At 42.7% G+C, this 27,522-nt stretch overlaps 2 protein-coding genes and 1 long non-coding RNA gene across 3 annotated transcripts; 2 read left to right on the forward strand and 1 right to left on the reverse strand.

The window, feature by feature from the left end:
* Positions 1-1,326: 1,326 nt before the first annotated feature.
* Smarce1 (SWI/SNF related, matrix associated, actin dependent regulator of chromatin, subfamily e, member 1) lies at positions 1,327-24,301 on the reverse strand. Its single transcript, XM_059271729.1, has 11 exons — positions 24,175-24,301; positions 22,378-22,429; positions 22,159-22,202; positions 18,862-18,966; positions 14,499-14,579; positions 13,531-13,662; positions 13,080-13,251; positions 7,736-7,908; positions 6,154-6,255; positions 5,198-5,408; positions 1,327-2,709 (listed from the first exon to the last, which is right to left on the reverse strand). Exons 2-11 carry the CDS (start codon positions 22,382-22,384, stop codon positions 2,501-2,503), a joined length of 1,236 nt encoding a protein of 411 aa, XP_059127712.1. The 5' UTR covers positions 22,385-22,429; positions 24,175-24,301; the 3' UTR covers positions 1,327-2,500.
* LOC131917706 (uncharacterized) lies at positions 6,799-9,620 on the forward strand. The gene is made up of 2 exons (XR_009380729.1): positions 6,799-7,978; positions 9,536-9,620. It is a non-coding gene; the product is annotated as an uncharacterized LOC131917706 (long non-coding RNA).
* LOC131917703 (uncharacterized) lies at positions 24,094-25,902 on the forward strand. The gene is made up of 2 exons (XM_059271728.1): positions 24,094-24,700; positions 25,724-25,902. Exons 1-2 carry the CDS (start codon positions 24,136-24,138, stop codon positions 25,771-25,773), a joined length of 615 nt encoding a protein of 204 aa, XP_059127711.1. The 5' UTR covers positions 24,094-24,135; the 3' UTR covers positions 25,774-25,902.
* The last annotated feature ends 1,620 nt before the right edge of the window (positions 25,903-27,522 follow it).

The raw sequence follows: 27,522 nt of genomic DNA on the forward strand, positions 1-27,522 counted from the left end.
CTTCACAGCAAAGGGCAGTTGTGTTTGAGCCCCTGCCTGGCCTTCCAGACTCCTTGGTGAGCGGCTCCTTTGTTTCCATGTCCCCACGATCTTCTTTTCTGTCCTGCCTCATAATTCAGTGCAGTGTGCTACCACATTCAATAACAGGTACCCACAATCCAACAGGAAGCATTTGTACCTAAACATGTAAGAGTACAGTGGAAATTCCAACAGCTCAGGTATCTGTGATGGGACCAGTCTGACACACGCGCCTCTTGCTGACAGAAACACTATTATGCTGCACCTAGCTGTTCTGTTTGGGTCAGAGTCATTTAGAGAAAGGCCTGTAGGCTGTCTGGGCAGGTTGCAGAATAAGAATTTTCTACAAAATCGGGCGATTATGAATTCCTTTTTTCCTAGAACCAATAAAATTTAAATCCTTAAGTTTATGCACTCATAAACAAAACAAATGAACATCATGTGAGGTAGAGAGGCTTAAGATATTTCAGTGTAGTTTATACTTACCCAGTTTAAGCTACTTGTCCAATGCTTATGGGACATGAGATATCAAAGACTTGTTATACTCTGTATTCTCTAAATCAAGAACCTTCTCAAAGTGGTGTCTACATGCATTAGTCTAACATAAACTTCAATCTAATCCTTCCCCACTGACTAGTCCTATCTTAAATAATTCACTTTTGGCCAGTGCCAGCAGCCTACTCTGGCAGCCTTGGTCTAGAGCTTCTTCCCCAGTCCTCGGTAAAGGCAGGAGATGCTTCCATGCTCTTGGCACTGTAAGAACCCCAGGCTTCACAAGTTTCCTGCTCGTATTTAACAACTTTCCTGCTCCATCTCACCTTCTGGGAGTCTATCTATCTGTGGCTATCTAATTTGTCTGGAATGAGACGTTTTGAATAACAGACCTAGACCTGTTGATAACAGAGTTCTCTGACCCACAAGAAACTGTGAGAAAGTTCCATGTAGAATCATGGAAAAAATGACCAAAGGATGACCGCACACATCAGGCTTCCTCTCAGGAAACCGAAGAGTGTGGAATCAAACATTAACGGTGCTGGGTAGTCAACTACAGCGAGTTACTGTAACTGAGGAATGCAGGTATAGTGTCCCTGAATGAGCACAGGCTACAGTCATTACTTAGCCACACTTCTTACACACTATTCAAACATCATAGATTTCTTCACAGTCCGATTAACACTGACAGTTCATGAGACAAGGGTCTTATGTATGACATTTCATGACTGTGGGTCATTCCATGATGTCCATAAATAGGGATCAAATTATATGTCTGTCTTTTATTTTCTATAGGGCAATAAAAACACTGAGACCTTTGTCTTCATTTCTTTATTATGTTTGGATCTTTAAGAAACATACCATCATATATACCACTATTCAGTAAAAATCTATTCTAGGTTTTAGGAAACATACACCACAAACTATTTTGTTTCTGGTCTCTAAGTCTAGTAAGGGCTTATCAAAAAAGTAGGCTCTGATTTATGGAATCTCAAGCCTTGGGGTTTTCATCACTGCAAAATATGTTCAAGTGGATAAACTTCATTCCTGTTTTTCTTCTGGAATGGGAAAATAATCATTTTGAAGTTTGTAGTCCATTATAAGAATATTCCATTCCACTGGATGTGGTGGCTGACGCCTTTAATCTCAGCACTGGGAGGCAGAGGCAGGCAGATCTTTGAGTTCAAGGCCAGCCTGGTCTACAGAGGGAGTTCCAGGACAGCCAAAGAAACACAGAGAAACCCCGTCTCAAAAAACCAAAAGAATATTCCATTTCTTATCTTTCATATCTTTGGAAAACCAACCTGGTAAAAAGTATTTCTTTCCCCTGTACAGTAAGGATGAATTTCCCAGAACACATGCCATATTACCTAGAATGAAACCACTATAGACAATGTACACGCGCTGTGCTCACTTTAAGGACTATTCACACCAGCAACTACTCCACCATGGAGACACCTCTGCACCAGTCCGATCTACGTGTAGTTAGTTTCAGGCTACAGTCTACCCTGTAAGAGAACTCCTGGTATCTGACATTAGAAACAAAAAAGGGTAAGTGAACAAACATACTCACAGGATGTTTTCCAAAAGGTCCTCTGTACAAGTACACAAGACGGGGCCGGGAAGGTTTAAAGCTATGGCTTTGGGGAGCACCCAAGTGAGATGAAGAAAGGCATTTGTAAGAGTAGATTCTGCAGCATCAAAGGTAATTCTCGAAAAGAGCTGGGTGTCTTCTCGATTAATCTCAGTTCTGAGGCTTCAGAAGTTGAGAGCTACCAACAGTATCCAAAGGAAAGAGCCATTTCCAAAAAGCTAAGAAAGGTACGTGCCTGTCATTAGGCTACGATGTGGATGGTTGAAAACACTATGGTGGTATTAATGGAAAAGGAAATAATTAATACACAGACCACACAACACCATGAAAAGCAAAAAAACCTTTTTTTTTTTTCCTACATTTAAAAAAGTTTGCGGACACACAGACAGGCGACACTCATTCCTTCTTCTCGTCTTCTGGCGTGGGGTCTGTGGACGGCTCCTCCACTGTCGCACTGTTGCTCTCTGAGCCAGTGTTACTGTCACTGGTCCCTTCCACCTCCAGGCTGTCCACCCCCTCCTGCCCACTCTCCTTGTCCTCAGGAGTGGACGTGCCTTCCTCCCCGTTCTGTTGGCTCTCGGTCGACTCTTCCAGGTGCGTCTCCTCTGCAATCACACATGTGCCCCGTCAGTTCCCAGACAAACACTTACTCTAACTATGCTGACGGCACAGATGTCTGTTCAGTACGATAGCCACTAGCCTCACAGATCCGGACAAGCACCTGAAATGGACCAGTAGGACCCAGGGATTTTTAAGCATATTTGAGACAACTTCCGGTGCAACAAGTCTACATTTTCCGTTACAGGTTTATGAAATTTAAATCAAACCAAACACTTGCGAGAACTGAGCTTTTGAAATTATCAAGTCTATAAAATACACACTGAATTTCAAAGACTTGCTATGACAAAAGAATGTAAGATAGTCATAGGTGTGTGTGTGCACGCGCACCAAACACCATGTGTAGGTTAGAGGAGGACTGCAACTGTTGTGTTCCTTAAGAACTGTCCGCTGGGCTGGTTCCTCAAGAACTGTCTGTCTTAGCGGTTAACAGCACTGGTTGCTCTTCAGAGGTCCTGAGTTCAATTCCCAGCAACCACATGGTGACTCACAATCTATAGTGAGATTTGGTGCCTTCTTTTGGCCTCCAGGCATACATGCAGACAGAATACTTGTATACACAATAAACAAATCTTAAAACAAACAAACAAACAAAACTGTCTGCCTTTTGGAGACATGACCTCTCACTGGTCTGGAAGTCACCAAGCAGGCTAGGCTGCCTGGGAATGAGCCCTAGGGATCTGTCTGCTTCAGCCTCTGCAGTGATGGGATTCTGAGTGTGTACTGCTAAACCTGCTGTTTACACATGGGCTCCGGTCTCACCCACTGAGCTCTCTCTAGCCTAGAATGTTAATAATTGAAAGATGTTGGTAACATTTTACTATTTTGCATACTCGGGGTTAAATGTAACATTAAAATTAAGCTAGACACAGTGGCACCACTTGACATTTCAGCTACTCAGAAAGCTGAGGTTAAGACTGCTTGTGCCAAGGGTTTGAGGCCAGCCTGGGCCATACAGTACAGCAAGATCCTGCCTGAAACACACAAAATGAAGGCACAGGATGGAGATGCATGCTCTGTTGCAAGTCTTGCTGGGTCGTTTCCTTTAGGAAGTTAAAAACCACAAGGTTTTTGACAACTCAATTTTTTTTCCTCAGTTTCCCCCTCCTTTTTCTTTTCCTTAAGTTAGAAGACAGAACCTGAGTAAACACCCTTTGCTGTCAGAGTAAGACAGACCTCATTCAAGGGCAAAACAGACTGAGCACACGGTCTTGTTGCAAGATGAGCAAAGAACTGTACTCTGATTCTCAAGCATCTGCTGTAACCACAAAAATGTGCTTCAGTCCCAAATTTATGGTAAAAAACAGGTTCTCAAAAACTGAAAGAGGCCCAGAAAACAAAGATTAAAAACAGACTTGTCTGAAAAGATAATCTGCTGAGTTAAATACTGCATAACCATCTGGTAGAGGTAGTGATGTTCCATTAAACATTGTATAGGCAGTTGCTATTTAGGTACAAAGCATGCCCATGTCCCTTCTATTTCCTGCAGACTCTGCTGAGACTCTACCTCTGGCTTTACTCCTGTTTACCCACTAGGCAGGGCCAATAGTTGCCAGAAGGCAAGTTGATCTCAAAACTCCAAGAATAACCAAGTTCATTAATATTTTAAGTAAGTTTTTACCTATTTTTTTTTTTTTTTTTTTTGGTTTTTCGAGACAGGGTTTTTCTGTGTAGCTTTGCGCCTTTCCTGGAACTCACTTGGTAGCCCAGACTGGCCTTGAACTCACAGAGATCCGCCTGGCTCTGCCTCCCGAGTGCTGGGATTAAAGGCGTGTGCCACCACCGCCCGGCTATTTTTTTTTTTTTAACCCCAAAGAATGCTTTTACAAAAAGCAATTGCTCTAGGGGAAGGTCAGCTATCCATATATAAGGCCTAAATAATTGTCATTTTAGGCTTTGTGGGCCAGGAAGTCTTTGTTTCAAGTCCTGAAATCACACACACACACACACACACACACACACACACACACACACACACAACACACAATTACTCTGCCCAATGTCATCCTAAGACACCAAAGACAACAAATCTTGGGGACAATGATCACATCTTATGTAAATAAGTAGCCATAAAGGTTAAAATATTATTGCCTATTAATCCTATGCCAAATCCAGGACTGGAACACAGAGGCAGATGCTTATCAAATGAAGAAATAAGCTAAAAAGCTCAGTGAAGTCACAGTGCCAGCAATGGGGAAAGGGACGAGGCCCCTTTGTGTCTCCAGAGCCACACGCACCCACCTGGGTACAACCAAGAGCTCAGACCGCGAGACTGAGCCACCATAGTGCCCCGCAGCACCGAGTCTACTGTGGAACATGAGATTGGACAGTCACAGAGATGAACTAAAGAGGGCGCTGCAGAGCACCCATCAAGGAAGGGTCAGAAGCCAGCTGTCAAGGGCCCTCCCACATGCCAGGGGCGGAGAAGCCCGATTCTACTGGTTTCTACGAATTCTACTGGTTTCTACCAGTTACCTGTTTCTATGGGGTTGTTCTCCTCGTCCTTCTTCTCCTCGGCTTTGTTTGCCACTTGCTCTTCCTCAGGGGCGATGCCGCCCTGACTGCGCTCGGCTTGCTCCACTGCCTCCTTCTCCCTCTCCTCCTGCCTTTTGCGGGCCTGTTCCTCCGCCTGGGCAATTTCAGCTGCAATTTTCTCCATGTCTACCTCCACCTTCAGACCGCATAACTAGTCAAAAACAAATCAGAGAACTCTCAGCAATGCTCTCTTCTTCGAACCCTGGAGTCAGGCAAGTTGTTTCTTGGCTTAATAATGGTATTTACACGAGGGAGAAAAAAGAAGCAGTGTTGTGTCTCCAAACTGTACAGGACGCAGCACACCAGACAGCGCAGGGCAGGGCTGCTGGGGCACTGCCCAGGATCGGGCTAGCCTTAGGATGCCCTACCCACACTTCAGCTACCAAACACTCCATTCATTCATTTATTCATTCCTTTATGTTTTTAAGGTTTGGTTTTTTTGAGACAGGGTCTCTCTATGTAGTCCTCACTAGGTAGACCAGGCTGGCCTTGAACTCACTGAGATTCTCTTACTTCTACCTGGGATCAAAGGTGCGCTGCACCATACTAAGTTGAGATTTACTTGTTTTAATACAAAGTGCAACTCAACTACATCTAGTGAAGACATCTATGAATAAATTACAATAAAGTGAAAATAATCCACAACTACGAAGACTTTAAACAAAAGCATTAGAGGGCTCTATCACCTGTGGGCCTAGTCCTTAAATGTATACTACATGACACTGCAAATTTATTGTAATTTCACAAAAATGGGAATAATTTTATAAAGACAGTACAAGCTCTACTATGATGTTAGTACTGTTTCAAAGGGACCAACACTCAACAAAAAATTACTTAAAAACAAAAACCCAAAGCAAGAGGCACATAATAAAGGCAGTCAATGAATGGAATGATACCCTTTTCAGTTCATTGTTAAAGGAATCTGTGCTTTCCAGGAACTTCCTCTTCTTCTCCTGGTGTCGTTCCTCTATCTGAAGAAGTTCCGCTTCTAGTTTTCGCTGCAAGGGATCAGATCAGATTACGGACAATTATGTTTTCTCTAAAGCAGATGTAAAGCACACATAGTATGTCGTTTTAAAAAAGAGTTTAGTCGGGCGATGGTGGGGCACGCCTTTAATCCCAGCACTAGGGAGGCAGAGGCAGGTGAAGCTCTGTGAGTTTGAGGCCAGCCTGGTCTGCAAAGTGAGTTCCAGGACAGGCTTCAAAAAGCTACACAAAGAAATCCTGTCTTGAAAAACCAAAACCGCCGGGCGGTGGTGGCACACGCCTTTAATCCCAGCACTCGGGAGGCAGAGCCAGGCGGATCTCTGTGAGTTCGAGGCCAGCCTGGACTACCAAGTGAGTCCCAGGAAAGGCGTAAAGCTACACAGAGAAACCCTGTCTCGAAAAAGAAAAAGAAAAAAAAAAAAAAAAAAAAAAAAAAGAAAGAAAAACCAAAACCAAACCAAACCAAACCAACAAAAAACTTTTATACTTTAAAGTATAATTTTGCATTTTAAATTATGTGTATGTGGGTATGTACATAAGTGTAGGTGCCCAGGAGGCCAGAAGAGGGTGTTGGGTCCCCAGGAGCTGGAGTTATAGGTGGTTTCAAGTCACCACATAGGTTCTGGGAACTGAATTCAGGTCCTCTGGAAGAGCAGTACATGTTCTTAACCACTGAACCATCTCTCCAGCCCACTAATTTTACATTAAAAAAATCATTTAGTATAAAATCTAGTTATTATTTAAAAAATGTAACATAGGGAAAGACTACCATTAACAATATGTTAATGAGTAAATTCTTTGGGAAAACCTTTTTTTTTTAAAGTGATTTATTTATTTACATTGGTGCATCTGTGTAATGATATTGGATCCCCTGGAAGTGGAATTACAGACAGTTGTGAGCTGCCATGTGGGTGCTGGGAATTGATCCCAGGTCCTCTGGAAGAGCAGCCAGTGCTCTTAACCGCTGAGCCATCTCTCCAGCCCCCAGGAAAACCATTTTACAATAATCCAGTAAAGGGGGCGGTGGTGGAGCACACCTTTAATCCCAGCACTCGGGAGGCAGAGGCAGGAAGATCTCTGTGAGTTCGAGGCCAGCCTGGGCTACAGAGTGAGTTCCAGGACAGCCACTACACAGAGAAATCCTGTCTCAAAAAACAGAAAAGAAAAGAAACAGAGGCAAGTGGATCTCTGAGTTCCAGGCTGGCCAGAGCTACATAGCAAGACAGTAATGCGGCAAAGGCCGATGGCGTGCTCCCCATTCTTCAGTTGGTACCCATCTTGTAACAGCTGTACTTGCCACTACCATGTTCTATCAGTCTTCAGTGACAAAACTCACTGAACGTCTGCAATGGTCCTCTCCCTTAAGCTTCTGTCTCCAGTCAGGCACAGGTGACACTACTTGACAGGTCTACTTATACACTCTATCAGAGCCACGTCACCTAGGATGTGTGCCATAGACTCTTTATTATAACAAATGCTTTCTGCCCTTACCTGATGAACCATTAAAGACTGGACCTGTCGCTTGAGGACCTGCATTCTAGCTGTTGTGACAACCGACCGCACATCAGGTACCACGCTCTCACTGAGGATCTCACTGATGAGGCGGTGGTTTCTCTGGAAACGGGCGGTGGCTGTATGCTTCATTGAAAAGCCATCATCATAATCTGGAATGAAGGAAATGTCCTGGAAATTAGGTGGCTAGTAACCAGAACAAGGTTAACAAGCAATTACCAAGTAAGTATGGCCCTCAGTGTCCTAGCAAGTGGGCTTGTCCAGCATCCTGGGAGTCAGAGCAGGCCACAGTAAGAACCACACAGAGACAGAAGACAACCAGCTGAAATGTCATTTCCATAAAGCTAGTAAGACAGGGTTTCTCAACCCATGGGTCAAAGCCCTGGGTGAGGCACCAAATGACCCTTTCACAGAGGCTGCAGATCAGATATTTACATTACAATTCATAACAGTAGCAAAATTAGTTATGAAGTAGCAACAAAAATAATTTTATGGTTGAAGGTCATCACAACATGAAGAACTGTATTAATAAAGGGTCACAGCGTTAGGAAGATGGAGAACAACTGTACTAAGGGATGATTTGTGTCTGAGGTTTAGTTAAAACACAAACAACATACGTTCATATCTTTTAGCCCTGGGATCCATGTGGAGCCCTCATGTGATGGCAGAACTGGAAATTCTGCCCAACGTTCCACTCTCCCAGTAGTGATCTAAGGCATTTGATAAATGCTGGACTGTAAATAGTTAAAACTAATGAAAATACTCATTTGTAAAATTAACTTATCACCATCTTCTCTAGCAACATTTTAGTTTGCCAGGCAGTATTTATGGTTTATTACATTAAAAGTGGTAAAGACCCAAACTAATCTTATAGAAAAAAAAAAAAAAAAAAAAAAACGACCCGATTTCAAGGCTGGGAGATGGTTCACTTGATAAAGTGTTTGCCAGGCAAGCGTGAGGGTCTGAATTCGGATTCCAGCCAGCATCAAGAAAAAGCTGAGCGTGGCAGATTCGGGAGACTCAGCGGTCACTCTGGCTAAAACAGCAAGCTCTATGTTCAGAGAGACTGTCTCAGAATACAGCAGAGAAGACACTGAGGAGGCAATCTGGATGTCACCTCTGACTTCCACATGCTTGCACACGGAAGTACAGGGCATACACTACACCCAACCACATCACAAAAAGGTGGAGACTAAGGAAGATACCCAACATTGACACACACATGCATGAACACACACTACACACTCAGAGATATTTGATTCTAAAGTTATTATTTTTACCAGTTTACAACTGTACATGGCTGTTGTTAATGTGTAAAGGTGCTACTCAAATTTAGGTACATTTAGTACACATCTGTGTTATTTTTGGTGTGTGTGAGGCATGCATGTGGAGGCCAGAGAACGGCAGGTGTCCATCTCTTTCTGCCCTATCCCTTTGAGACAAGGTCTCTCACTGAACTGGAAGCTCACCATTTTGACTAGGCGGCTGCCCACCATGGGTCCAGAATCTGCCTGTTTCAGCTCTCCAAAGCTGCGCTTCCGGGGATGTGCCAGCTCTCCTCTGCTTGACTTTTTATATGTGGTTGGAGATTTGAACTTAAGTCCTTGTGCTTGCACAGCAAGAGCACTTACCACTGGGTCATCTCTTCAGCCCCAGGGTGTGTGATTTTTTTGAGACAAGCTGTCTTAGTCTCAAGTGCTGGGACTAACAAGTGTGTACTACCATACCCAGCATATATGCTTATTTCTAGTAACACAAGTATTTTCCTTTATCTTGCAGTATCATCTTCGCACACCTGGTAGCAATCTGCACTAATATCTTATTAACGATCAATCCATGTGAGTCTATTAAATGGGTAACAGAATTTATTAAGATATAAAGTGAGAAAACACACTCACAAATAGAGAACAGAGTAGACATCTGACGTCGTCTTTGATCTGACCAGAAGTGAATCTACCTTACAGGCAGGAGCAGGGAGATGGGCATGTGACCCTTCTCTCTCTCCTTTTAAGAGGTCTTGTACAATGGCAGGAAACACCACCTCCTTCGGGCCCTATAGCCCGAGGTCATGGGCGGAGCAAATACCACTAAAATATCTACTTACTCTTTTTCTTTACATTAACTCATTAAACAAAGCAAGTTCTCACTTGCACAGCAGTGGTGCTCGCCTTTAGTCCCAGCACTCAGGAGGCAGAGCCAGGTGGATTTCTGTGAGTTTGAGGCCAGCCTGGTCTACGGAGCAAGATCCAGGACAGGAACCAAAACTACATGGAGAAACCCTGTCTTGAAAAACAAAAACACAAAACAAAAGATCAAAGCAAGTTTTCCTTCCAATATAGATAAAAATAAAGGTTGTCTCTGGACCACCCAGTCCTCTCAGTGTCTCACTGGGGTATAGGTACCATACTTAGGAAGCCCTGTTACACATGGAGACCTGCATGCTACACATGATGGTCTCTGAAGAGCCATTTAAAAAGCCTTCACTATCTTGCATGAATCAAGGTCTGCCTGGTAGATGGACCTTCTAGCAGTTTCTAGGAAGTTAGCAGATGCTGCCCTCATCTCTTGATGGGTGGCTCCCATCTCCTGGTTTTCTGTATATTTCTGCTTCTCAAGTCCTAGAGCAGTGGCTTTCAACCAGTCTGTCATGACCCCCTGGGGGATCAAAGGACCCGTTCATAGGGTTGCATATCAGATATTTACATTAGGATTCATAACTGTAGCAAAATTACAGTTATGAAGTAGCAATGAAATGAAGTAGCAATGAAATACTTTTATGGTTGGGGGGGGTCACCACATGAACTGTATTAATGAGTTGCAGCATTAGAAAGGTTGAGAACCACTGTCCTAGAGTCTTTTTTTTTTTGGTTTTTCGAGACAGGGTTTCTCTGTGTAGCTTTGAAGCCTGTCCTGGAACTCGCTCTGTAGCCCAGGCTGGCCTCGAACTCAGAGATACTCCTGGCTCTGCCTCCCGAGTGCTGGAATTAAAGGCATGCGCCACCACCGCCTGGTGAGAGTCATATTATATTAATGTAGATTCATAATTATTATATTCCATGTTACTGTTCATGTAAGAACCTCTCAAACTTAGTTCCTGCTGTTACAGTTTGCTTAGGAAATGTTGTATTTTCTACATATGGCTTCTAAGTTGCTAACCTTTGTTCCCACTGTACAGACCTCCATTCTCCCAGTTATCTGCAGACTTGCTCTTCTACTAGTTTTCTTGTAGCAATCACTTCATCTGGATAATTAAAGTCTGCATATGTACCTTTAGCAGTGCTAATAACGCTTAGCACTCAATTTCTGTTTCTAGTCCACATTATTCAGATCAACCCACATGAGTCTATTAAATGGGTAACAGAATTTATTAAGATATAAAGTGAGGAAATACACTCACGATTACAGAACGGAGTAGACATCTGTCTGAAGTTGTCCTCTGATCTGACCGGAAGCGAATCCACCTCGCAGGCAGGAGCAGGGAGAAGGAGCATGTGACCCTTCCCCTCTCCTTTTAAGAGGTCTTGTACAATGGCAGGAAGCACCGCCTCCTTTGTGCCCTATAGCCCGAGGTCATGGGTGGAGCAAATACCACTACTCCACATTTTATTACATTCTATTGCATTTGTGAGAACTTTTGCCAGTAACCCCAATGAGTCCTTTTGAAGCTCATTTCTGAGACTTCCTCCTTACTTAGCTGAATTTATTCCTGTCGTTTGGTGCCATTATAACCTCTTCCACTTTTTAAATCTCTTTAAAGTTCTTAAGAACTCCCTCAGGTGTTTTTAAAGTAGGCTCTTCAGTTAGTTCTTGGCGTTGTTGTTGTTTTGTTGTGGCTGGTAGTTGCTGCTCCCACCCCTGTCCACTATGCAGCAGGACACAGAGACACTGACGACATTTACACAGCAGGTTCAGTTTGCAGATGAGCACGCTCCTGAGGGGAGGTGGCTACCTTGGGGCCCTTGCAGCTGCAGACGGCCAGGCTGCAGAGGTCAGGAGAGCAATTTGCACATCCACACATGGAATCCTAATTAGGAAGCCTGGTCATCTGTGAGTAATGTATGTGTAACCCATGACACCCTGTCTACATGTAATATATGACAGGCACTTACGAGTGATCTCATGAGTGGTATTCTCAAATTCATATTGGATTCTGAATTATGATGCTTTTTTTGATGTTTTTATGATGCTTCCACACTCATAAATTTTTACTTCCAAGAGTCTTTAATTCAGCAAATTTAGGTAATCAGTAAGATTGGATGTGGCAATTAAGAGCATATACAGCTCTTCTACAGGACGTGAGTTCAATTCCTAGTAGCAGCTCCAGAGGATTTGACACCCTCTTCTGGCCTCCTCAGGCACTGCACTCACATGTACAAACCTACAGGCTTGCTACACACATAATTTAAAAAAAAGACTGGATGTAACTGGAATGCCTTTAAGTTTTTAGAAAATAAGTAAGTTGGGTGTGGTGGCACACCCAGCACTTTTTTTTTTCTCCCCAGACAGTGTTTCTCTGTGTAGTTTTGGAGCCTGTCCTGGAACTCATTCTGTAGACCAGGCTGGCCTCGAACTCACGAGTGCTGGGATTAAAGGCTGCGCCACCATCGTCACCCGGAACTCCCAGCACTTTTATCTCAGCACTCAAGGCAGAGTCAGGCGGATCCTGGACTGTATAGTGAGCTCCACTCCAGGACAGCTAGGGCTATGTCAATACCTTGTCTCAAAAAACCAAAACCAAACCAAACCAAACAACAAACAAAAAACTCAAAAGGACAAAAACAAACAAAACAAAACAACAACCAACCTACCAAACAAACAAAAAACCCAAAACCGAAAAAAAAAACAAAAACAAAACAAAACAAAACAAAAATCAACCAACCAACCAACCACAACAACAAAAAACCAAAAACAAACAAAAAAACTCTATAATGTTGCTTAGAGTGTGTCATTAGAAGCCTGTAATCCAGAATTTGGAGGCTGAGGCTGGAGAATGAGTTCAAGGTAAATCTGAGCAACACAGTGAGACCATCTTGAAAAACAAACAAATCCTATATTCTGAGTACAGACTTTGAAAAGTAATAAATACATCTCCCCCCCCCCCCCTTAATCATTTCCCACACTCTAAAGGGTATTTTTCTCATGGCAAAGTCACACACACACACACACACACACACACACACACACACACAATTAAAATCCTATTATTGGAATAACTTAAAATTATGTTTTTCCATTTAAAAGACTAAAAGCCTTGAATTAAGATGTATCTTCTAGTTTAATTCAGAGATTAGAATGCACATACAAACCCCACTTCCCTCCTCACCATCTGGGTCCTCAGCAGGCTGAATGCTCATGTAAGGCTCTCCTTTCTCCATGCGAGACTGTCTCTGTCGACTCTCCTCCTCTAATGCAGCTTCTGCACGGCTTTTCGCATTAATATATGCAAGGTATGCAGGGGAATTATGATAGGCCTTCATAGATTCATTGTACTCTATCTGCAATGGAAAGGGGTGTTGGTTTTATCATGTGCATCTTATAGGCTACCGTGTGTGCCTGCATTGGCCATCTGAATGTCTGGGGCGTGAGGCAAAGCGCGGTGGCATTGGCACAGCCATCTCTCTTTCTGAACAGAGACCACGAGGTTCAGACGGCGGGTGACTGGAGCTTAGTGGACGACAAAACTTCAGTGCTGCCTCAGCTTTCTGGTCAAATCTTATGTTTCTTTCATAAATAATGTTTTATTTATATTTAAAATATTTGATTGATCTCCCTACCTTTTCTGCTTCGTATTCATTTAAATATTCTTGTTTCTCTTCATCAGTGAGATCTCGCCACATGCCACCAATAATCTTGCCAATCTCCCACAACTTTAGGTCAGGGTTGGAAGCCTTTACTTGGTCCCAGACCTTAAAAGTCAACAGTTGAAAATTCAATATTAATGCCTAAGTATATAGTCATTTAAAAATACTCTACCATGGAAACCTTTAGACACAAACAAAAGCAGAGAAGACAGTTCCGATCTACTACTACCAATCAGCCTGCTTCAAAACCGCCAATAGCTGGTTCATCTCATTTCATCTTTACCCTGCTGGACCTCATACACCATGTCATTTTACTCAAATACTTCAAACTGATCATTTAAGATCATTAATCACAGTACAGGCTTACAGCAAATTAACCAAACAATTAAGACTATGTCTCTAACAGTTCAATCGAATTTAGTAGTAGTTAATTTGTATTATACAATGGTATCATACTATCAAACACATATGTAATAATTATGATCAAGACAATATTTTACTATACTCACTAATTAATTCATTTTGTGCTCTTAGAATTGATCCTAAGGGCTCTTACACATAGACTAGGCAAATGTTTTACTATTGAACTACATCCCAGACTTACTATTATTTTTAATAAAAATAATATAACAATATATACAGTCTTACATTTTCCTTTCTACTTAACATTTTTCTCATGTCTTTCAAATATTCTCCAAAAGATATTACTTTCATGGCTATAGACTAATCTGTTTTAAAGATTTTAGCAGTTTATTTAACCATGCTCTTCTTGGATCTGAGTTCTGGAATTCTGAAATCAGAATGAACCACTTAAAAAATTACAAGTTTTTTAATCCTTCCCCCAAATATGTGTAAGAGAGATGCCAAGCCAGTCTGAAGTGGCATGTAAGGCCAGTCAGCAGAGCCGGGGTCCTTGCCATCTTCTAGTCCCTGGTACACACCTTTCTGCTGTACCTCATGTAGGGCATCAGCGGCTTATCTGGTGGCTTTGGAGGCTTTGGAATCGTAATACCAGAGGACGCCTGTAAAAGAGTTAAACATATTCATTATTCAACTGCAAGGAGCTCACGAGCACCTGACAAGCAAGTCCCTGAACAATTCTAGCGCGCCTTTCTTCTACTCGTCCACGGACACAAGATCCTTATATTTTCTCCAAAGAAAACAGATATCACTGCAAATTCAGAAATGTTTATATCAAAAGAAAATGACTTTAAACACGTAATATTTAATGTTTTACTTAGCAGTTTATTTCCACTGTTTGACAACCTGGCTGCAAGAATAAAATATTATACAGAATCCACACACTGAAAATGGGGTTATATGCCAAACACCTCACATTTAGGACATTACCTGGTATCCTTTTATTTGCTCAGTTAATATTATGCATATAGTCAACATTCAATATCTGTAGACTCTGAGCACTTAGCACTTACCATACACGCACTGTCTACAGGGGAATCTTGTAATCATGTCAGGAATGTACTCCATACAAACAACACAAAGACCACTTCCCAGGTTTAAAAAAAAAATCACCAGTAAAAAACAGGAGGTAACTAGAAATCTAGCAAATAAATTTAAAAAGAAAAGAAAATATGTCCTTTAGAAATAGAGATTTTTTTTCTCTTAAGGTTTTACATTAACTTGTAGTTCTCTGTCTTATGTCTTTGTAGTCTTGGGGTCAAGATGTGCAAACTGGAGTCCGACTGTTCTTGTCCTTGTCAGACTGCCACACAGAAATAAACAAGCGTTAGGTGCTGAGCACTGGCAGACCCTGGGCCCTACTTATGTTACTTCTGAGGCCCATTCCACAACACTGTTTTTGTGGAAAAGAAAGGAGGACAAGGAAAGACAGGACACAGAAAAAGGAAAAGACAAGAAAAAGGAATAACATCTTTTCAAAAGGGCAGTGAGGAAGTCGGTGAGAGAAAACATAAAGGAGGAAGCAACAGAGTGTTCAGTGACTGGTCCTGGCTACGTGAGGAGACAGAGGCAAGGAGACACCAGGGGACTTTGCGGATGCCGCACAGAGAGCTGCCGCTCCAAGGGCACCTGGGTCTGAACTTTTCTATCTCTTCTTCATATCACTGCTTTGATGAAGGAGTCAGAATAAGAATAAGTAACACAGTCCACCGCACTTGGCTCTGACGTTGCGGGGAAACCTGACACCGACTGCCAGAACAGGGAGAGAACTGCTTGCTTCCCTCCAATTACCAACACACACACTGGCCAGTCCTTGCTGCTCTGACCCACAGACAGATCTGGGCTTAGCCAGCAGTGGGCAGTGGAATGATGTGAGACGTGTGGGCAGAAACTGTCACAGTGGGTACAGTGGCCAATCAGGGAAGCCGGCATCACGGTTCACAGGAGCCCTAAGAAGTCCGAGTCCTGTGTGGCTAACCTTATGCGTGGAAAGTCTGCTTTTCAACACAGAACGTGATTAGAAAACATTTTTTAACCCAGACCCCAAAAGAACTTTTGGAACACAAAGTGGGTTACAAAAAAAAAAAAAAAAAAAGGACAAGGTTGTGCCCATATTTGAAGGTACCAAAATACTATTAACTTGTAAAAATTTTAACGTGTTTACTTTTCAAACTTTTAAGTATGAATTAAAACAGCTAAAAAACAAAGTTTATTAATATTTGCTGTATCTTCCAAAGAATCACATTTTAGAACATTAATAGATTTGCTAATCCTCCTTTCCCTAAGAAAGTTACCCAAATAAAATTACAAATAAAAAACAAAACAAAACAACAACACAAAACAACACTTCCCCCATTCCCTAAGAATAAAAAAGAGAAATTCCAGTTGGTTTGGGGATCCTAAAGAAGCTTATCACCACACATCACCAATTCTTAACATCTCAGTCACCTTCCCGGATGTCCCAAACAGTTTTCTACTCTGCACTGAGCACTTTAGCTCATCCTTTCTTGTTAAGAGTCAACTAGAACCGACCTAAGGGAGGTCCTAAAGGAGAAAAACTACAACTGGCTCTTCGGCTAAGTGGCCCCGGAGCACGACTGGAGAGCTCAACTTGGCTTTGCCGATGAGGCCCTTACCCTGCTGCTATCAGGGAATCCCCCAGCTGCAGCACCCATTCTCCATCTTCCCAATTTCTCTTCCCATTTGCAATGAATTGGAGGTGGAGAAGCAAACATATGCTTGTTAAAACTGTTCTTATCTAAGAGTTAGGTCCTAGTCAATCTGAGGACAAAGTCCATGATTTTGTGATCGATTCATCTGGGATAGCACAACAGAATTTTCTGTTGTTTCTCAATTCTTAGCTGTTTCTCTGGTAAGGTCTTATTTAAGGATTTTCTTCTAGAGACAGGATTTCTCCTAGCAAGAAGTAGGCTGCTTTTAACACTTTGTCTCAATCTGTGTATGAACCTGTATATTAGGGAATGAGAGGGAATGTGAACCATCATCTGAACAAAGTGATCAGGTGTGGGCTGCACTCAAAGCTGTCCTGGGCCCTCCAAAGGTCTCAATATGGTACCTAAGCACTTTATTATCTGAAAACAACCCACATGTAACAAAGCTCTTACTTGGGGTTTCACTGAACTATTGCACCAGATCACTATGGCTATTTATAGACAACAATTTACTCAACATTCCTCACAAAGTAGTTCATTACTGGGGTCATTCTCTACAAACACATTTTATAAGCAACCAAGTCCCAGAACAAGAAGTCAGGGATACGAGAGAGGGCAAACCCCTAGGTTTCTAGCAGTTTGCTCACAATAGGGACAAGAGGACAATAATACAGAGGAAACAACCACAAAGCAAACACGAAACTTCTCACTCCTAACCCACTCCCCTACACTGAAGGCTAGAGCTCACTCTGCATTCTGAGTTCTTCTGTTCCCCAGGAGGGAAGGGGTTGAAAACACATGACCAGCCTAGGCCCAGAAAGGAGTACACTCTCCCTTTTCTAGTAAGGTTTCTACCAGAGAAGCCTCACAGCTATATACAAATTAAGAACTGATTGTTTATACAAACCCCAAACCAAGTTATTCTAGGATCACAGTGACCCCTGTTCCATTAGCATGGCCACCAAGAGCTTTCTGTATGGAGCTATTCAGAATTATCGTTCTTAGTTACTACCCATAAGTAAATTTCTACATTAACACAAATGATCCAAAACTAATTCTGCCTACTATGTAAATTATACTGTTCTTTTTCATCTGATAACCTTGCCACTCATTACACTTGTGAAACAACACATTTAGGCCAGGGAAAAACATGTATGCTGCACACAGAAACTATGTGCAAGGCACAACGCACACATAAACATAAATTTTGTCAGAATCCTTTTCAGATACTGTGAAATACGTATGGCACATAGAACTTGATATGCTTATGAAGTACAAATTATGCAGAAACAATGAAAAATTTAGACAAACAAAACCTATCAAGCTAAGCAATGTGCTTATCAAGATAGACACACGGTTTGATAGGACGAGTTTTCAGCTGTAGCTTTACTACAGGGTGAGAGGGCTTTTTTTGAGTTACATTTCTTTTTTATAAATACAGCAAATGAAAACCAGATACTAAAAAGTTTACAGCCATTCTGTGTTGTATATATTCTTACCAACACCACATTCTAATGTAGGTATTTGACTTTTGGATTTATTACCTTAATTTCCTTGGAGTTTAAAATAATTTTTAGGAATCATCTTTCTCACAACGGATTGGAAATGGACCTCTAGTTGTTCTTATGTAACACCTAGAGTTAATTCCACTCCAGTTTTATTATGAAATTCCTTGGGGTTAACAGTAAAATCTCTTTTTCTGTATTAAACCGGAAAGAAACAAGTCTCAGATAGGTCAATTACTAAATCCAAAAGACAAATAACTGAGTGTGAAAGTTTGGATGGGCAGGTCTGCCCAAAGCTTTCTAGTCCAGATGAAGCCAGGTCTAGAGTCCCAGCATTCCTTATGAAACTACATCCTTGAGAGTAAGGCCAATTACCTTAAACAATGAAAGACACTCTTCATGACATAAAATATTTTAACCAAAAGAATTCTAGTTTTGTTTACATATATAGTATGAGCATTAAGTGTTCAAGGCTTAATCCCTACTGATCACCAAACAGAATGGATTTCTTTTCTTCCAAGTACATATCCAGACTGTAGTTTTTTTTTTTTTTTTTTTTTTTCCAGTGTAAGACTGTACAAAACAGTTGAACGTCAGGTTAAATTTTTTTAAATGGCTGTGCTTCTGATTCAAAAGGACCTAACTCTGGAGGCATTTCTGGTCAGTTCCAGTTGTTTGCCGGAGGCTGTAATAGTTGATTCTCCTACCGTGACCCGGCTGTTGGTGCCCGGGTTCCCTCCCAGCCTGTAGTTGTTGTAGGCGAGATGACTGTATGGATTGTATCCCACAAACCCTGGTGTGCTGGGCATTTGCTGATGGAAACAAATGAGACAAAAACACGAATGAGAAATGAGCTCAAACGAGGAAAACACAGAAATGAAAAATGATCTGCATATGGCATGCAAAAGCAACCTGAATTTAAACAAGCAATGATGGGTTGTAACTGTTTTCTGTTGTTGAGGAATTTAGTTTGTCTTTTTTTAAATTGAGAAACCAGCCTGCAAGTATGTATGTGCATGCATGTGCGTGTGAGTCTGTGTATGTTTCTTCTCTCTCCCTCTTCTCCTTGGTGGGGGTTAGGGATGCTTGTGGGACTGAGTATGTTGTGCGTTGTTTCTGAGGAAAGCATCCCACTGCAGTTTCAAACATCTACAACTATTTCATGGTCAACAGCATGAGGTAACAATTTGGCAATCTGTGATGTCTGAGATGGGAAAGCTTCAAGTATGATAAACTTTAAGTCTGAAACACTACATGCAAACGAAACATGATTTATTTGACAGTTATGTGGATGTCACCAATGTACTCATTTACTCAAAACAAAAACAAGAAATGGATCTGCTTTTCAAAGACAGCTTTCAATCATTTTCTATGTGACAAATGAGAAGAGACTCAAGTCAGGAAGCCAGGAATTGTCAATAGGAAAGAACATATGCTGGATTCAATGGATGCCACATGCATGATTTCAAACAAGGACTTGTAAGAAATGCATAGGTTTCATACTGGGCACTATCTGATCTTTAACCCAGTCAGTCTTTCACAGGCTTTCTCTTCCATCTCTTCTTTGATCCATCTTCCATAGGTAATCATGAACAGTTTATGCATTTAATTTTAATAAGAACTACTTTTTTTAGTTGACAGACTTGAACTTCTTTTTCATCTGATTTCCTGAAGGCTCTCAGCCTTTCCAAATACAACTGCTCACTGCAGCGAAAAATTCTTGATTTTTGTGAATTATGTGTTGATATAATCACAAATGGGTTCTTATGTAATTGTGGCCTTGTGGTTAACATAATGACATCCAATGTTCATAAAATCAAGGCATAATGCATAAAAAGAATGTAGTAGAGAGACCAAAAGTGTCTAGTTTACTTAGTAAAACTCAATCATAACAAGTGATAGCAATGCCATTTTTACATGCAGTTAACATAGCTCTCCTGAATTATACAAAAGGACACTTGACACATCCCCGCTAAACTTAGGTTGTCACAAAATAAATGCCATTTCCTAAAACCCTTGTACATGCCCTTGTAAACATCCTTAGTATCCAAAGACATTCAAGCAGGCAGCACATGTGATACTTTTTAGAGGAGAATAAAGTGATCAATTATAGCCCATAGTTAGAAAAGACGCAAATTAAGCATATTTAAGTAGCAAAACACAGATGAAAGAGTAAAGGCACAAAGGAAGTGTGCATTACACATGGAGTGGGTGGTTCATCTGAGTGGTGGCTGTGGACGGGGTGGGTGGTGGTGACGGTGGCAAAAACAATGGAGTAAAAAAAGAGAGAGACTACCTCATTTTGATCTACTCTGCTAGATGCTATAATCCCTAGTTTCTGGATTTTGTGTGAAAATGTGAAATTATGGTATGAGGGATAAAAACAATCCCCTTCTTTGTATGAAAACTCAGAAGGGGATCCTGGTTTTTAAAATACCTTTATCTCAAAAATAATAGCAGGTCTGTTCATTACACACTACTGGAGGCAGTATTTATATGAAATGATACCTCCAAACACTGCATAAAGAATGAGAGTCACAGGTTCAATATGAAGCAATAATGTAAGCAAATAGGGGAATTAAAAAATTGAAACTAGTGTATTGTAATTATACCACTTCTAACGTTGAGAGACCTAGTTATATCTTTGAGGTGAGGCTCTTAATCGCTCAACTCAATCTGTACACAACCATGAGGATATGATGGAGATGGTGATAAGAAATATTCTTTAAGAAAGAAAATAATGAAGCACAAGACTTTAGAGTCTACCGGAAGCAACTTTACAGACTGTCAATCACATGGAGTGAACTTAAGAATGTATGATATGTTTTTAAAAAGAGCATCTAAGGAGAGACAAATGCTGATAACTGTAACTAAAACATTCACCTACGGGTTAGTGAATCAGACTAGTTACCTAGTGGAGAAAACCAAATGACACAGGAACTCATTAGTAGTAATAAAAGGAGACTAGCCTGAAATTAGTTGTAGAGGGCATAGAAGGAAGCGCTAGCAGGTATTAAAGAACTAATTTTGGGCTGGGCATGCTGATAATCCCAGCATTTGGGAGGCCGAGGCAGAAGGATCACCATTTCGAAGCCAGCCTGGGCTACATAGAGACCCTGTCTCAAAACAAAACAAAAGAAATCAAAATAACAACCCTGATTCTGATTTGGTAGGATATGATTATGTTAAGTGGGTTTTGTTTTGTTTTGTTTTTTTTTAATGGTAAGAAAGCCATTTCAGCATTTCAACATGGCCTGTACAGCTGCTGTTAAATCTGAATTGTGGACTGGACCATTATTTTACAAGCTGATCAAGCTGGGCTAGAGCTTGCTGGGTGAAAACAGTTCCCACCATTAGACACTTTGAAACAGATCAGTTGGCCAATCATTAAAATTTATGGAGAAGAACAAAATTCAGTAGCAAGTTCTGATCCACAGGTAATGAAATCCTTATTTGAGCAGCTTGAAAATAAGATTTATGATGAGTGCAGTTATCTTCAGAACTAGAAAGTTTATTTAATGTGAAAATTTTATATATAGACAAGAAAGTTTAATCAAATAATTTGTGTTGCTGGGGTTCCAACCTGGGCCTTGCACATGCTAGGCGAGGGCTCTGCCCCTCAGCTATGTTCCTAGCCCTTAGTGAGAGAAAAATGGAACCAGGTGAAGGTTAGGTTTACAAACAACAACTACAAAAGAATAATGTCAGAGGGAGCACTTCACTCAACTGGAAGATCTAACAGGGACGGCGAGACAGAGTGCGTCACTCACTTCCCTGCGGAAAATGAGCTCAGGAGCTTGGAAGCTCACAGTATGTATTTCAGGTGTTGGGTTTGGTTCAAGGTAGGATGAAAAGAATTATTTTATTTAGTAGGAAGTGCTTATTTTTAGCTGAATTTTCTATCTTGTGGCTGTGATGACTGAGTGACTGTCACTGGAAGACATCTGGGTTTTTGTATCAAGGCCAGACTTGGCTATTACATTAACAAGAAAATTAAAACTTACTGTTGCAGGAGCTGGGGTGGGAGGTGGGGCATAAGATGGTCTTTCTGTTTGAAAGAAAATAAATAACTTCTTGTAAACAACTGAGATATAATACTATGCAACAAAACTACCAATGGTCCTGTTTTGAAGAAAAAAAATGAGAGTATTTTGGAATTCCCATTTGCTAGGGCATTAGTCTCGTATTAACACAGATTGATAAATATAAAAATTGAAACTTACTTGACATTTTGGAAGATTAAGTTCTCAGTTCCTTAAGAATGAATCTGAGACACTAAAATAAAAAAAAAGAAAAAAAAGAAAAAAAAAGAGAATCAAAACTCAGCAAGCATAAGAGAATGTTTTCCTAAAGAATAGGGTAGTTTGATTGGTATTTCTGAGCAAAATTACTTCACTGTTAATTGCTAGTAATCAAGCCTTTTGCATATTTTTAACTAGTTCTTATAGTCATTTGACTGATCAGAATTAAATGATGAAAATAAGTTACTGGGAAATTTAGAGTTATATTAGAGATGGATTTTAAGTTTTTGCTTATGATATTGAGCCACGTCTTGTATGGAAAACATTTTGCTGATGCCATGCAAACGTTTACTTAGACTGGTAAAAAAAAATAATGACAATAGAATGGGATGTATTATTAGGGTGACCCCAACAAGGCCTACCAGATACTGACAAATCCCTGATCAGCAGCTCTGTTTTCTTTAGGGGACATCTTTTATTAAACAGAGCACTGTCTTATTCCTGGAAGCAGTGTGAAAGGTAATTTGGTATGGTACCGAACTTTATACTCTCTTTTATTGGTAAATAGTTTCATAAGTGCTGGAACCAATTTTTCAGAGTCTACTTGGAGGACTCTTATTGATCTTTTACCGCCCATTTCAAAAAATATTTCAGGTACTTTCTTGATAAATTATCTGGGCAGAATAACTGCATCTCCTCTGTATCCCTATCTGGTTACAAAGATCAACGGCATTTCCCCTTACACAACATGCCAATATGGCTAGGTTTTGTCTTGAAAGAGAGGAGGGATGGTCTAATTTATTACTGTACTGCTCAAACCTAGCTCAATTCTTCATAAACTTGGTCCTAGTATGACCAGCTCACAACACAGACAGATGTGAGCTCGCTCCTTACTCAACACACACCACAAATGGTAATGTATAAAGAGATGACAAATTATTTTCAGAAAGAAGGTAAGTAAACTGTGACTACTGGAGTATTTTCATCCAAAACTATGTAAAACAAACACCTTTTTTTCTTCTAGTTTTCATTTTAAGGAAACGCCTCGCCTCATCAGGGTAAGAGTTCTGATGTGGAAACACCTTAGTTTTTTCAACCCAGGCCTCTTTTTCCCCCTTCCATCAACACCCAGTAGGCCTTGCTGTGGGGAGCCCCGACAGAAACTCTAACAAGGTCCCTGGTACCTTACACTTCACTGCTAATACTGTCAAATGACGGCTCTCCTGTGCTAAGAATATAAGCCCTGAAGAGTGGACCTAACCCCAGTGCCTGGCAGGGAACTCAGTGTCTCTTGACTAATTACCTTACAAGGTAGGCTTATTACACTGCCTCGCTCACTAATCACAACGACCCTACCAGATACATGCGGCTGTCCCGGTTTTACACACGAGGAAACAGTCTCGGGGCGATTAAGAGATAAAGTGTTTAAAGCCACAGGCCCAGAACTGCCAGAGGTGGGTTTAAACCCAACCCACACCGTCTCAGAGTTCACTCCCCACTCCAGGCCACCCCGGGAGTCTTTAGGTCGCTGCCTGAACCCCAAAGGGAACCATCTTCCGGGTGGGCGAGGACCCCCCCGTTGGCCTTGCCCGGAGGGCTGCCCGAGGTCCTCTCTGTAAGTTTGTGGCGGAGGGTGAGCTTTTCTGGCAACTCCCCCGCAGGGGGGTGTGCATCGGTGCTCGGCCAGCGTCGGGGGTCCAGCGTAAAGGGACAAGCGGCGCCTCGCAGGAGCTGTCCCGGATGGGGCTTTCTGGCGATCCTGCCGCCGCTAGGCCTCGCCGAGGCCGCAGCGGCCCTAGTTCCCGCCTCGGAGCTGAGCTGGATCCCCAGCACCCCGCGGGAACTCGGGGTCCCGCCAAACCGAAACACCGCAGCTCGCCATCCTCCCCAACCGGGTCGGGCCCACTCGAAAACACTCACCCGCGGGCCGAAAAGGCGCCCGCAGCTCCGGCTTCGCTTCCCTTTGTCCCGCGCTCGCCCCGCCCCTCGCGCCGGAGCTTCCGCGCTCGCACTTTCCACACGCTCCGGGATTTCTCCGCGGGCCGCGGCCGGCTCTCCTCAGACGAGCAGCCCTTGCAGCGAGGATGCGGAGAGGCTGAGTGCAGCCAAGGATTTTTTTTTTTTCCCCCCCAGGCTCCGCAGTTTTTCTCAGAAGTCTTCCAATTTGGATCCTGTCCCAGCCGGGCGCCGATTCGTCACGGCGAGGAGGGCGGAGAAGGCCGGGCCGCGTTGCGGGCCCCGGTTCGCGGCTCGCGGCCGGGCGGCAGGAACTGCGCTGGGAGCGCGGCGGGGATTCACCCAGGCGGTGGGTGCCGCCGTGTGAGACCCGCGCCGGGCGACGGCACGCCGGAGCCTCTCCCGGGAGAGGGCGGGACGCAGCTCCCGCACCCCCCGCACCCGGGCGCTTCCCTTCGCTGTGGTCCTCAGCACGCCGATGCAGGATGCAGGATGGAGGCGGGGAGGACTCGGGTCCCCGCGTTTAGGTCCTTGCCAGCGCCCAGCAGGGCTCCCTGCCTCAACAGCCTCAGCGAAAAGCAACACGGGAGTTTTTTGTAGTTTTCTAGAGGCTGAGTGATGGCGACGGGTTTCTGAGCCTAGGGTCCGCAGATGTCAGCTCACTCTTACCAGGTCCTATACCTGTGGCAATTTACATTTCTTTCCAGGAGAACCAATTCAGTTTAGCCTCGCCTGTCTTCAAATAGCCAGCCCAACTGTTTCTTTGTGATGCCCTCCTGGAACTTTTCCTAGGCCTCTCTTTTCTTTGGCTCTCTGTAGTCCTGAGTCTTGATACCCTCTGTATGGGACTGGGCCATCTGTAATCTTGGAAAGTCTGAACAAAGGTTCAGACATCTGGACCGGACAATTTCATAATTACCAGTGGGTTTGTTTGTTTTGTTTTGTTTTGTTTTTTGAGACAGGGTTTCTCTGTGAAACAGTCCTGGCTGTCTTGGAACTCGCTCTGTAGACCAGGCTGGCCTCGAACTCACAGAGATCCACCTGCCTCTGCCTCCCGAGTGCTGGGATTAAAGGCGCCACCATCGCCTCGCAATTCTTACCAGTGTTTTCTAAGAGCTAGTCTTGTAATTAGGTATTCCCTAAGTGTGTGTTGTGGGGGGCCCAAAACAGCTTCACCACACAGCTTCTGTGACAGGCTTACTGGCAGGCAACACCCAGACCCAGGAAAAGCCATAAACTGACCCCACCCAGGAAGGCCCTACATCCAAGGAGAAGTACCTGACATCCTAAACATTCCAACCATTAGATAAGGTTAGATAGATAAGATGGCCAGATGTCCCGAGTCTAGCACACACCTTGTTCTGTTTTACAGATACCGCTAGACAAATGTCGGCCAATCAGGGTCCTGAACCCTGGAAATAGCCTCATCCCAGCCTCTGCTATGAAGAAAACTACCCTGCCTGAGCTCAGGGCTTTCTGCTCTCACCGCTGCATTGGACAGACAGACAGACCAAGCTTGGAGCTTGAAAATAAAGGCTCTTTGCTTTTACATGTGGGATTCAGTCTCCGTGGTAGTCTTTGGGGGTCCCCGAGATCTAGGCATAACATGCGTAGAGGCATCTTTCTGGACCATTCCAAGGCTTGTTTTATTAATTCCAAGTACTTTGGCGGACCATATGAAGTATAGAGACACCTGGCTAATGTGGGCCACGGTGGAGGAAAAGTGAAGAGATGACCTGTGTTTATCTAAGGACACTGTTGGCATTTAGAGAAACTGGTTGAATTCTGGGGCCTCCCGTTGGCCCATATCCTGGTTGTGACAACAGGAAGTGGGGTATCTTTAGAAGTCTGCAGAGCCAGGGATAAGTGATAACACTGTCCAGTTCTTCCATCGCCCAACATTTTCATACTCATGAGTAGAAATAACAGAGTGAAAGGGCACATTGAAAGGAAAGACCAAAGGAGAGTTTGTCGAGTGAATGGGCAGCATGAGGGAATGTATCCCGAGCTGCATTTTAACACAAAAAGCATAGAAAGGGTGAATGTGAGCCACAGCAGGGATCCCAGAACCCTCTTCCTCTGGCTGAGCCTCTTAATCTGGCCTGCTCAGCAACTCCAGCCTTGTTTCTTCCCTGCCTTAGCAATTGTGGGATGGAGTGGTGGAAAAGGAGGTGGGGTGGGGGGCACCGTGCTGCTGTATGTGTGTGTGTGTGTGTGTGTGTGTGTGTGTGTGTGTGTGTGTGTATCACATAACTATATGGACACAATCTGTTCAGGCCATTTCGTGTTCCTATTATATGATTTCAGAGCTGACCATTTGGGATTGGATAACCACTTAAGGGGGTTCATCCCTGGGGAGGACTTTCTCCTGCTGTCAGTGTTCCTACAGGTTGCCTGATGTTCATTGTCTAGGGGGTGGGGATATTTGATATCTTGAACACAATGGATGATATATTTAGATGCTTATTAAATCTGTGAAATTAATGGATGATGATCTCATCCTCCTTTGGTTCTTCCTCTATTCCTTAAGATTTCAAAAACGTATAGAGGGGGTTGTCAAGATGGCTTAGCTGGTAAAGGCACCTGCTTCGTAGCTTGATGACCTGAGTTCGAGCCTCAGGAGCCACCCAGATGGAAGGAGAGAACCAACCCCTACAAAGTTGTCCTCTGACCTCCACATGCTCCGTGTGATCCACATGCAGACAGAATAAGTAAATGTAATAACTTATCACATGCATACAGTTGGTACAAAATCAAAATTTTAAATAAATAATTTATTTTTAAACCTTTGCATAAAAATCATTTCTTTTTCTTTAGCCATCACTGGTACTTCAAAGACTGCCATGACAGAACAGCACAAGTTGGGTGATTGACCAGGAAGGAGTAATTTTTCCTGAACTAATTGAATTGAAAATAGCTATTGCGCTTGGAACTTTTGCTTAGTCATCGTCAGTTATAATTTCCCTCACAAGTCCTTCACTTCCAGAGACAGTTTTCATTGAAGTAGAATTGTACATTTGAGTAGGCCTTGCCAGATGTTTCAGTGTGCATATTATTTCAAGCAACCGCGAGGCAGCCCGGGAGGCAGCAATTAGAAGTGAGCATCTCCTTCTCTTTGTCTTCAAGTGTGAACTTGAGGCCTTGGAGACAGAGTCATGCCTCCTCTCATAT

The sequence above is a fragment of the Peromyscus eremicus genome, chromosome 8a (assembly GCF_949786415.1).
Source record: "Peromyscus eremicus chromosome 8a, PerEre_H2_v1, whole genome shotgun sequence".
NCBI classification, from domain to species: Eukaryota; Metazoa; Chordata; class Mammalia; order Rodentia; family Cricetidae; genus Peromyscus; species Peromyscus eremicus.